This window comes from Panthera tigris, chromosome B3 (genome assembly GCF_018350195.1).
Source record: "Panthera tigris isolate Pti1 chromosome B3, P.tigris_Pti1_mat1.1, whole genome shotgun sequence".
NCBI classification, from domain to species: domain Eukaryota; kingdom Metazoa; phylum Chordata; class Mammalia; order Carnivora; family Felidae; genus Panthera; species Panthera tigris.
Window position 1 is genome coordinate 144037725 of NC_056665.1, and position 10621 is coordinate 144048345.

The window sequence follows — 10621 nt, forward strand, 5'->3', positions numbered from 1 at the left end:
TTGCTGATCTAACACAGTCCCCCCCCCCCACAACACCCTCACGATGGGGTGGGTGAGAGGTCCCAGCAGGCTATGAAATCTCTCTCCTCTCTCCCACCCCAGCTTAACCTAAAGCCAGAAAATCAAACACCACTGGGCTGTGCTTAAAAGGAGAGTGGGTGCAGCCTGGGGAGGGCCTGGAGCCCAGGGTGGGACCTAGGCAGCCCCTGCTTTGCACCTCCATGCCCTAAGGACCCCCACCCACCCCTTACAGGGGAGTGGCCGGAGCGCAGGAGGGGTGGGTGGTGGGGAGATGCACCAGTGAGGAATAGCCTCGGGGAGCCCCAGCCCCTGGTTAAATATAGACCCGGGGCCCCTCCCACCACCCCCCGCCCACAGGGCTGCAAGGCTGGGATAAGCAGATAAGCCCCTGGGGGCAGCCACGGGTGGCCACAGACCTCAAGCCTGACCCTGCCTCCCTCCAGGTCTAAACAGAAGGAGCCTTTTCCAGGGAGGGATCCCTGAGCCTCCCTCTGAGCAGAAATAGTTGGACCTGATGGGCTGAATGGGGGTGAGCTGAGGGCTTGGCAGGGGGGGGTGGGCAGTGAATGCTAGGTGGTGGGGAGATTGGGCAGTTAGGCTTAGGCCTCAGGACCTAAAGTCCAGGAAATCCTGGATGTGGTTGCTGGGCCCAGCCCTGGGGACCGCGGGCTGCCGTCTCGGCTGTGCCCCCAGAATCTGCCTGTTTAACCTCCCTCTCCAACTCTGATGATGGCCTGGCAGAGCCAGAGAGGGTGGGCACCTGGGGAAGTTTTCCCGAAGGAAGTACCTGTCTGTCTACATCTCAGTGCCAGCTGCGGTGTGGCACGGAGAGAGCTCCGGCCGTGAGAGCTGCCCGGTGACAGCTTGGGGGTCATCTCTGGGAGAAGCTTCTCTGACCAAGCCAAGCCACTGGGCCCCTCCAGGTCTCACAGGGCTCTCACGAGGTTTCTGTGCCCATTCCCCAGGGCTGCCCCCCCACCCCACCCCAGGCCTCCTGAGACTCCTTTTCATCCCCAGCTTTCCTGCTGCCAACATGTCGTTATCACCGACAGTGACCTCCTGGCCAGAACCGCACAGCCCTGAGGAGTCTGATAAGCTGCAGACCCCAGAGCAGGACACTCAGCAGGCAAGCAGTGGGGACATGCCCAGCACCCACCGTGAGGACACTCGGCCCGGCCTGGGCACCCTTCGGCGGGCCTTCTCCAGGGCAGGCCGGCGGGCCTTGGGCCAGGTCCCCGGGGAGGACGTTGGCCTGCTCCGACGCAGCTCCCTCTTCCTGCGATCCTTACGGCGCCCCCGGGAAGATGGCCCGGCTGCTGCACCAGGGGGGGCCCGCGGCCCAGAGGGGCCCTCAGGCGTCACGGATGGTGGCAGCCGGCCGTCAACCACTGGGGTGGGGCCTGAGGAACCAGGACAGGAGGAAGGTGAGAGCTTCACAAAGGATACCAAGCATGGGAGGAAACTGAGGCCAAAGAGGGAGCAGCACAGCCCAGGCTTCCCGACAGCTCCCCCAAACACCCCCATGCACAACTGCATTTTACATTCTCCCAGCCTTTCAAGCAGGGGAGCATCCACTGGGCAGCTCAGAGAGGCCAGAGTGAGCTAAGTCAGGCTCAGAGAGGTTAGTGATCTGCCTCACATCCCACAGCCAGGAAGTGGATAAATGGGAGTTGAACCCACATCTGTAGGACTCCAGAACCCTCACCTCTCCACAGACTTCCACAGCCTGGCCCCCGGCCAAACTAGGGTGACGGATAAGGCGCTGGTCCTCTCAGAGCACAGGGCCGCGGGGGGTGCGTGGCAGCAATGGGCCTGGAGGGGAGCTCAGGAGGGCTGCGGGCGCAGGATGCATTGGCGCTGGGCTCCGAAGGGGGGCTGCAGGTGGAAGTAGAGGGCTGCTAGGGGCTGGGGGCTGGCCCAGAGCAGGGAACAGCAAGGGGCGTGGGAGCTGGGCACAGGGACAGGACGCGCCCAGGCTGAGCTCTGACCCCAACAGACCTGCAGTCAAGACAGCAACATGAGGCCACCAGGCCCAGCTCAGCAGAGCTGGGAGCAGGGGAGGAGGTAGGGACGGAAAGCGGGGAGGGCAGGGCCTGATCCCAGCTGCTGCTTTCAGCCAGGTTTACCCCTCTTCCAGAGTGATTCCGAGGGACGATTCCCCGCAGGTGGGGGCCGGTGCTCCTGGAGCAGACCTTAGGGGAGCGCTGGGGCCAGGCGGCCCAGCTCCCGGTGGGCGAGAACGGGGCCCACAGGCCTTGGTTGGGGGCCGAGGTTCGGGCGCGGCACCCCCCACCGCCCTCTCCCTGCCTGTCCTTGCCAAAGGCAAATCTGTGGCGGACCTCATCACGGAGCGGCAGCTGCTGGCGGCCTTCGAGCAGCTGCGGCAGCTGGAGACGCGGCTCCTGGCGCAGAAAGCCTCGGGCACCTTCGAGCAGGACCCCACCGGCCTCGCGCGGCGCGCCATGGACGTGTGCCTGCTCTACGACGGGCTGGCGGCGGAGATCTGCGCCATCGTGCGCGAGACGCTGGGCCCGGGCGGCGTGGACGCGGCCACGCTCGCCGAGCTGGCCCGCGTGGTGCGCGCCGAGGAGGAGGCCCACCCGGTGCCCCCCGCCGACGGCGACTTCCTGCTCACGCCGCGCCGCTGGCGGCGGCACTGGGAGGACGCGGTGACGCGGAGCGCGCAGGAGCGCGTGCGGCAGGCGGGCGCTGGGGACGCCGCGGGGGCGGCCGAGGGCGCGTCGGGCCTGGCCCGGCTTCTGGCCGAGCTCGGCGGCTCGGTTCGCCGCGACCTGCGCAAGGTGCGGCTGCAGGTGCAGCCCGCCTACTCGGCCGCCGGCCTCCCGGCGTGGGAGGCCTACCTGCGCGCCTTCCACGGCGCGGTGGCCCAGCGCCTCCAGGAGCTCGCGCGCGACGCCCGGGGCTGCGAGCAGCTCTACGTCCTGCTGGACTGGACCGCCAATGTCTACGGCAGGTGAGGCCCCAGCCTGAGCGCCGAGCCGGGCGAGGGGAGGCCGGTATCGCCCACCTGGCCCTGCCCACCCGGAGGCCTTTGGGCGCCCGCCCCGAGGAGCCCTGGGCACCTTTTCTCTCTTTCTTCCCGGGAGAGGGCTGGTGGGTGGGCGGCAGAGATCCCGGGGACTTTGACGTTCTCTTTCCCCTCGTCTGGGCCGCGGTACTCTGCCGCCGGGGTTTTCCTACGGTGCTACCCGGGCACCCGGTCCCGCGAGCGGGACAGCGTCTGAGGGGAGGTTGCTTCCCTGACAGGGAGCCCAGACGGAGGCCTCTGCTAGTCCCCAGGATGCCGTTGAGCGTTTAGAAAAGGGCCCCTCACCCAGGCAGGACACAACCGTGGCTCAGAGATGCCCGGCGCGGGTTGGACTTCACCCGCACTCTTCCCCTTGGATGGGCACCTGGGTACGGGGGCCCGGCGCGCTGACAGCTCCCAGCTCCAGCCCGGCGCTGAGTGACGGGGTGGGTTTCCTTCGCTGCTGAGCCCTCCTCAGCTCCGAAGGCCAGAGAGCGGGTGGGAGGAGGGTGCCTAAGCTCCGGGGCTCATTAATTTGCTGTGTGGCCTCGGACAGCTACCTGGGCCTCCCTGGTGCGGCTTGGATAGTGGCAGGTCCCTGAGCTGTGTGGTGCTTGGGTGCCTAGGTTTTGGCCAGGGGGAAATTGGGGCAGCCACTAGTGCATCAGAGCCGGGCCCAGACCCTCAGCCCCTACCCTGCCTTCCAGTCCTGACTTCCTCGGTGCCCCGGACCTGACTCTGTCCACGGAGCCGCTGCCCCCACTCCTGGCACCCAGTGTGTGGGCGCGCCTGGAGAGCGACTACACCAGCTTCCTAGAGGTGAGGCCTTCGAGGGGCAGGGCCTGAGGGGCGCCATCCAGGCTGAATGTGGCTGCCTCCCTGTGGGGAAGTGTGGAGCCCAGAATCACCCTGGGTGTGTGGCCTCGCTCAGGGGAGAGCCACTCCTCACCCTGTGGCCTTCAGCACGGGCCTGGGCCCCAGCAGGGTGGGTCAGTTTCTCCCAGGGCCCAGGACAGGGCTCCGAAGGTAGGGGGACCCACGCCTCCCTCTTGGGAGGGGCTCACTGTGCCCCTGTCCCTACCTCGCACAGACCAAGATCACAAGCTGCTTCGACAGCATCCTGCAGCTGGAACAGAGCCGCTGGGTGGCCGCTGAGGCCCCCGACATGCTCCAGGGCCTCTACCACACGCCTCTGTCCATCGACATCCACATGGTGAGTCTTGGGAGGGGGGACGTATGTTTGGTTCTCAGGTGGTGTCTGTCCCCTTCCAGGTGGGGACACCCAGAGCTATACGATCCAGTCCCAAACTCCCTTCCTCAGTGGGCGAGAGCCTGAGGCCCCACCTGGGTGGAATCAGGGACCCTGGGTCGCCAGCCAGGCTGGGAGTGCCAGGGCACAGCGCCCAGCTTAGCAAGTGGCCCGCGGATGTGGGGGTGCCGGGAGGCTGCTGGAAGCTAAAGCCGAGACCACCGGAGCAGGGCAGGTTGGAGACGTCATTGGGCCACAGGTGAGGGACAGGGGGCATCAGGTGGGATCTGGGCTTCGACGTGGGTTCAGCACGTGGCATCTCTTACAGCTCGTGGCTGAGCATGTGAAGGCGGCCGGTGCCATCTCTGCAGAACTGGAGGCCACCACCCTGCGTATCTGCGCGCGGGCACTCGGCCTCTTTCTGCCCAGGTGCAGGCATATCCTTGGCCCAGGGTGGGGTGGGTGGAGGGACCAGGGTAAGGATGGTGGTCGTCCCTGGGGAAGGGCCATCCTGTTTGCTCAGAGTCCAAGATCCAGGGACAGATGAGAGAGAGGAGGCTTCTTATAAGGCCCCGGGTCTGGGTAGGGACCTGAGGGGGAGGGCAGACCCCAGGTCATCGCGCCACGGGTAAGGGTCCCTAAGGCTTTTGCGTACTTCGCCCCCAGGTTTGAAAAGGCTTTTCTACAGTCGGAGGCGGTGAGCGAAGCTCATCTGGGCGCCAGCATCAACGCCTGCGAGGAGCTCAGGTGGGTCTCGACCCTGCTCCTCCGCAGGGAGGTGCCTGGCGCGGCCAGCAGGGGGCGCGCGAGCTCGGGGAACCGGGAAGCCGTAGGCTCCCGTGGCGGCCGGCGCGCATTGAGCAGTCTGGACCATGTTCAATGGAGGGACTTCCCGGAAAGCCTCCCAGGAGGGCACCCGCCTCGCAGCTCCCGCCCCCGCTGGAAGGTCCTCCCTCCTCCCCGCAGGGGTGAGGCCCTGGAAGGGATGCAGGGAGTTTCAACGCTGAGCAGAGGCTAACAAATTCCAGCCACCCCAGTTATCGCCTGTTGTCTGCCCAGTGTGTCCCACCCCTCCCCCCCCCCCCCCCCCCCCCCCCCCCCCCCCCGCGTCGCACGCCATCCTGGGCTCCTTTCTTTCCTCCCTTCACCCAAGTTGGCCGGCTTCCTTTTTAAAGACACTCCCTCCTCTTCCCCACTACCCTGGGTCCCTCTGCCCCCAGAAGGCAGATGCCTCCCCTTTCTGCAGGCAGTGGCTGCCCCCCTCCTGGGCCTCCGGTGTACCCCACATTATGCTGCAGCAGGTACGGCCATGGACTTTGAGCTGCGCAGTCTGGGTTCTGATCCCAGCTCTGCCACCTGCTCCCTGTGTGCCTAGAGATAAGTCACTTCCCCCTTCTGTGCCTCCTTTTGTCATCTGTCAGATGGAGATGTGGGGCTCCACGCCCTAGAGGGAATCATTTCGTATTCACTTTTTGTGAGCGCTTGAGATCCAGGCACTGAGCTGGAGCTTTACCCGCCTGATGTATTTCGTCCCGAGGGCAGTGTCCCCATGTACTGGGACAAGTGGAGGCTCAGAAAAGGAGTGCCACCGGCCCACCATCATGCACCGTCCAGTATGTGCTGGACCTGGGACCTGAACCACGCTTGTCTGAATCCAAGCACGACCATGATGAGGACCACTTGTCTAACACTCTCTCAACCCTAATCGATGCCAGGCTGGTCCGTCCCCTTCAGCCCCAGGAAACATTCTCTGCCCCTTGGTAGGCAGCCTCTGACCCAGCCCCTGATGGAACTTTTTAGCCTTGCCTTTCTGTGTCCCTGTTCTGAGGACTGGGCATAGCCTGGCCCTCGGTCTCCTTGAAAGTGTGTGACGGGGTGGGTTTGAAATGGGGGACATTGTCACCTTCAGAGAGGCAGTTAGGAGGCTCAGGGGAGGGCCTCTGTGCCAGTCATGGCCAGGCTGCCCTGTCTCATCACCAAGACGGTTGGAGGTTTGACCCAGAGACACCACAGGGGCGTTCTGCGATGCAGTGGGGACGCCACCGTCACCCTGCTGCCCTTCCCTCCGGGATCAGCTCCTGGGGCTTTGGAGCCATCTTCTCACCCGACTGTGCCTTCAGGGCTACTACACTGTACAGCCCCAGGGGCTGCCCTTCACATTATAGTCTAAGTGAATGGCTCCTGGCCTCCGCGGCTGTCTACCGGAGCTTGTTCCACAGCCTGCTCCTCCTCGCCCACTCCGTCTCCTGTCCTGGCCCCTCCCCAGGACCAGTCTTCTGGCCAGGTTCCCAGGAACCTTTGAGGAGCTGGAGAAACCTCTAGTGGCCGCCATCTGTGTCTTCCAGAAGCGGCTGCTCCAAGGCTTGCAGTATGATGTGCAAGTGAGTGGGACAGGCCCTTCTCTCCCCACTTTCCACACCCAGCGGCTGCGTCCTGTGCCCTGGAGCCTGGGGCCCCCAAGTCTCAGCACTCCCTCACCTCAGGGGCAGTTTCGGGGGTGGTGCTTTGGGGGGTGGGCAAGGGACCCAGATAAATTCCTAGTTGAGCAGGGAGGTCAGGAAACGCCTACCTACTTGAGACTCTCAGAGAGGGTGTGTTCAAGGAACCAGACCCCTCACCCCGCCCCTCAAGGCCTCCCCAGGCTCCCCTAGGCAGGGCCTGCCTAGAGGCTCAAACTCAAACCCTGTCCCCTGGAGCTCAGGGCTTGGAGGAGTCATCCTTGCAACAGGCTAAATGACATTCATGGCTGAGAGAGCTGTTACTCGGGTGACATTAGAAGGGGGTCAGTCCCCCCAAAGTTTCTTCCTGGCGACAGATTGTCCATCGGCCTGAAACACCCCTGTTAGGAGCCACGCACTGGCTCTGAGGAGAGGGTCTAGGGGATGAGGAGGAGACGGTTTGAGGAGGGTTAGAAGACTCCTGTCCCCCTCTGCCCCCAGCCGCTTTTCAGGGTCCTGTGTACCAAGGCCTGGCTGACACACGACGTGCTGCAGCCCCTCATGGACAAAGTGGTGGCCTTCGCCCATCACCTGGAGCACGTGGCCCCACTGCGGGCACAGGTATTTCGGGACAGGGCTCTGGTGGGGCCGTGCCCTGGGCTGGGGCCTGTGACTCTGACTCTGACCCTGGCCCTGATCCCCCGACGGCCCAGGAGACTCTGCAGGAGGCACACCGATACGTGGTCCGTGAATACCTGGCACAGGTGCTGAGTCCTCGTGAGCGGTTCCGCGGTGTCGATCGCGTGACTGGCTCCCAGAAGATGGGCCTCGACGCCCAGGCCATTGGCAACACCTTCCAGGGCTTGGTAGGAGCATCGACTGACTGCCCCCAGTGCTCGCCTCCTCCTAGGGCCTCTGGCGTGAGGAGCCTCCCCTGGCACCCCCTATTCTCATTTCCGGGAGGGGGGGGGCTCCGCAAGAGCCCCCTGGGGAGGCTTTGGCAGAGGTGGTTGTCCCCACTCTGCAGCAACCGAGAGGGTTTGGGAGCGCTGGCACAGCGGGGGCGGGGCCAGGTGGGATCATTTCCATATATTTGCATACGGCCCTCGCGGCAGAAGTGAGCAGCCAAGGGGCGGGGCCTCCGGGGGGCCCCTCCAGCATCCCTGACCCAGCCTTTGGAGCCTGGGCACCTGTTCCTTATGCCGGCGCGGATGCGCTGTAGGATTCCCGGCAGGACTTCCGGGCCTGGGTCTCGGTTTACCCACCTGCGCAGAGACCGGAAGACCTCTCTGAAAGTGCTGCGGCTCCGTCCACAGCGCCGAGACCCGAGTCCCCTAACGCCGCCCGTGCAGTCACAGCGGAGGACGGTGCATTAGTGTTGGGGCTGCAGGCAGGGGCGGCAAGGGGGCTCCCGCGGGAGGCGGCCCGTGCCCTAGGAGGCTCCCTGTCCCCGCAGGGCTCAGAGGCCACGTGGCTGGGCCAGGCTATCCCATGCGTCGCTGACATTCTCGGCGAGACTTACAAGGACGACATCGGGCGGCACCTGGAGACACTCATCGGGAGCTACCCAGACATCAGGTCCGTTCCCCACCTGCTCCCTCATTGGGCGCCGCCGACCCCGAGGTCGGGGGACCGGGGCCTTCAGAAGGGTCCCTGTGGCTCTGGAGGGGGGGCAGGGGAGGAACCAGAGGGAGGTGCAGCGCGTTCCGTACGGAGTGGGGCCGGCATCGGGCGCGGGCTCGTGCGCGGGTGCGTGAGGTCCCGGGCGTGCGGGGTGGCCCTTGACCTTCAGGCGCGGAGCGGGGGCGGGGCGTGAGAGCCGGGGCGGCCCCTCCTTCTACTGCTGTTCTCGGATTTGGCGTTCGGTGCCTTGGGGTCCCGAGGCCTCTAGAGTGTGAGGGGGTCGGGGCCCCTCCTCATGCGTCCGAGGATGGGGACAAGTACCCGTCCCGGAGTCTGAAGGGGAGACGCCCCCTCTACGAGAAAGCCCTATTGGCAGCCCGGGACTCCTGAGACCTGGCCAAGAGGAAAGAGGCTTTGATTCCGGGGTTTGGAGGGGAGGTGGGGGGGATGGTGAGTCATCGAACCCGTGGAAATTCCAGCCCGAATCTCTCCATAGCCTTGGAGATTCCGGGATGGAGAGGTCGCAGAGAGCCTGGGACAAAGCCCTTTTCCCCAGCTCGGACTGTCTCCGCCTTTGGCCTGGAGTGACTACTTCCCCCACAGTGCTGCGGGGTTCCCCCCCCCCCCCCGTTCCTGGGGCTTCTCTACTCTTGGCTGCCTGCCCCTGTCTGCCTCCCCCCCCCCCGCCCCACCCCCATTCCTGGAGGCGGCACTGCTAGTGCTGTGCCTGGGCCTCTCTCCTCGCTGTCTGTCTGTGGCTCCCCGCACAGGAAGAGGCCTCCGACACCTCTGGGCCTGGACCCGCTGTCCTTGAGGCCTTATCTCTTCTCTCACTCCACTGATCTTTGAACCTCTGCTTAGACTGTGTTCCCCCACGGGCATGCCCCTTCCCCTCCCCACCCAGCTCAGCCCCCTTCGAGGCCCAACCAGCTGTCCAGGGCCCTGCCCCTCCTGCTTCCGTCATTCGCAGCCTTTCTCGGGCCAGCTTCCGGGAATGCCGGGGGCACCCGCACTTGGGCCCAGGGGCTCGCCTCGCTCGAGGCTTTAAGTGCCACGGAGATGCGGGGCCTGCAGTGATAGGGGCGTGTCTTTGCAGGCGCGACCACGTGCTGGCCATTCTGGCGCTGCGCAGACTGGGCCGCCGTCGGAACCAGCGCCTCCTGCAGCGTGCCCAGGGCCTGCTGAGGGCTGCGGCCAAGGCAGAGGGCTCTGGGGCTGCTGGCGGCCGTGTGCTCTTCGAGGAGATCCAAGTGCCTACCTCCGTGGACCTGCTGATCACCTGCATCTAATGCTCCGGGTCTCGGAGGGGGCGGGCCTCAGGTGGGGGGCCGCATTAACTGAGGGGTCAGCACCTTCACGCAGGCATCACCCAGACACTAAGCCCCAGGCTGGGAGTCTAGGGAGGCGCTCTCAGCCCTGCCCCCAACCTTGAAGCCCGTAATCACACGACGTTCGTCCTCAGCTGTGCGTGGTTGCTTACCAGAAGGAACAGCACGAAGAGAGGCATTTCAGGCATTTGTGGGAGAGTGTTTGGGGGTGGCGGAGGTTCCTTTCAATACTGCCTCCCGGCCTAACGGTCCAGCACCACCCCCAGTCTGAAAGTGAAGCAGAGAGTATTTATTTTTAAAATAAAGGTGAATTAAAACGGTGCCTCCCTAAAGAGGGGGCAGGGCCAAGTTGACGGTCTGAGTCTCCAGGTACCAAGGGGTCGGGATGGAAGGTTCTATGGTGACTCCATTTGGTAGATGGTCCTTTCCTGTACATTGCACAAATGGGGAGACTGAGGCAGGCCCAGAGCTGGGAAGGCTCGTGCCTGTGGCTGCAGAGAAAAACAGTCTTCAGCCCTGGGATCCTGGGTGCACTGGCCTCATGTGCCAAGTGCGCCTCACCCAGCAGGAGTTGGCACTGTTCTGTCCTGTTCTAACAGGCCTGGGCCCCTAGGAGACAAGAAAAGGCCGAGGCTTGTTCTGCAGCCTGAAGTATTTGGGTTAGATGTGACAGGGACTTCCCAGCAGCAAAAGCTGTAGGACTGGTGCAGGGCAAGTGTCAGCCCTGGAGAGTGTGTGTGTGGGGGGGGGGGGGGTGGGGTGGGGGTGGGGTCATGATCCTACCCGTCTCAGCTTGGCCGGCAGGGCTGCAAGGAGATTGCCCCACTGTGCACCTGTTATCCACCCCCATCCCCTGGTTCTTCTCTCCCGGAAAGCTGGCACTGAAATTTGACTCTAGCCTCTGGCAAGGCTGCTGAGAAACCCATTTGCATTG

The 10621-nt window shown here is 64.6% G+C and overlaps 1 protein-coding gene across 2 annotated transcripts; it reads left to right on the plus strand.

Annotated features, from left to right (window-relative positions):
* The first annotated feature begins 446 nt into the window (after positions 1–446).
* Positions 447–10025, plus strand: EXOC3L4 (exocyst complex component 3 like 4). Of its 2 annotated transcripts, none has more exons than XM_042987799.1 (12): positions 447–550; positions 1039–1445; positions 2344–2995; positions 3757–3868; positions 4140–4262; positions 4627–4727; positions 4965–5045; positions 6565–6679; positions 7238–7357; positions 7450–7602; positions 8193–8314; positions 9456–10025. In XM_042987799.1, the coding sequence occupies exons 2-12, from the start codon at positions 1055–1057 to the stop codon at positions 9646–9648; spliced, it is 2163 nt and encodes a 720-aa protein (XP_042843733.1). In that variant the 5' UTR covers positions 447–550; positions 1039–1054; the 3' UTR covers positions 9649–10025. The 2 variants fall into 2 exon arrangements, with proteins under 2 accessions (XP_042843733.1, XP_042843734.1); XM_042987800.1 differs by having other exon boundaries at positions 1074–1445.
* Positions 10026–10621: the final 596 nt, after the last annotated feature.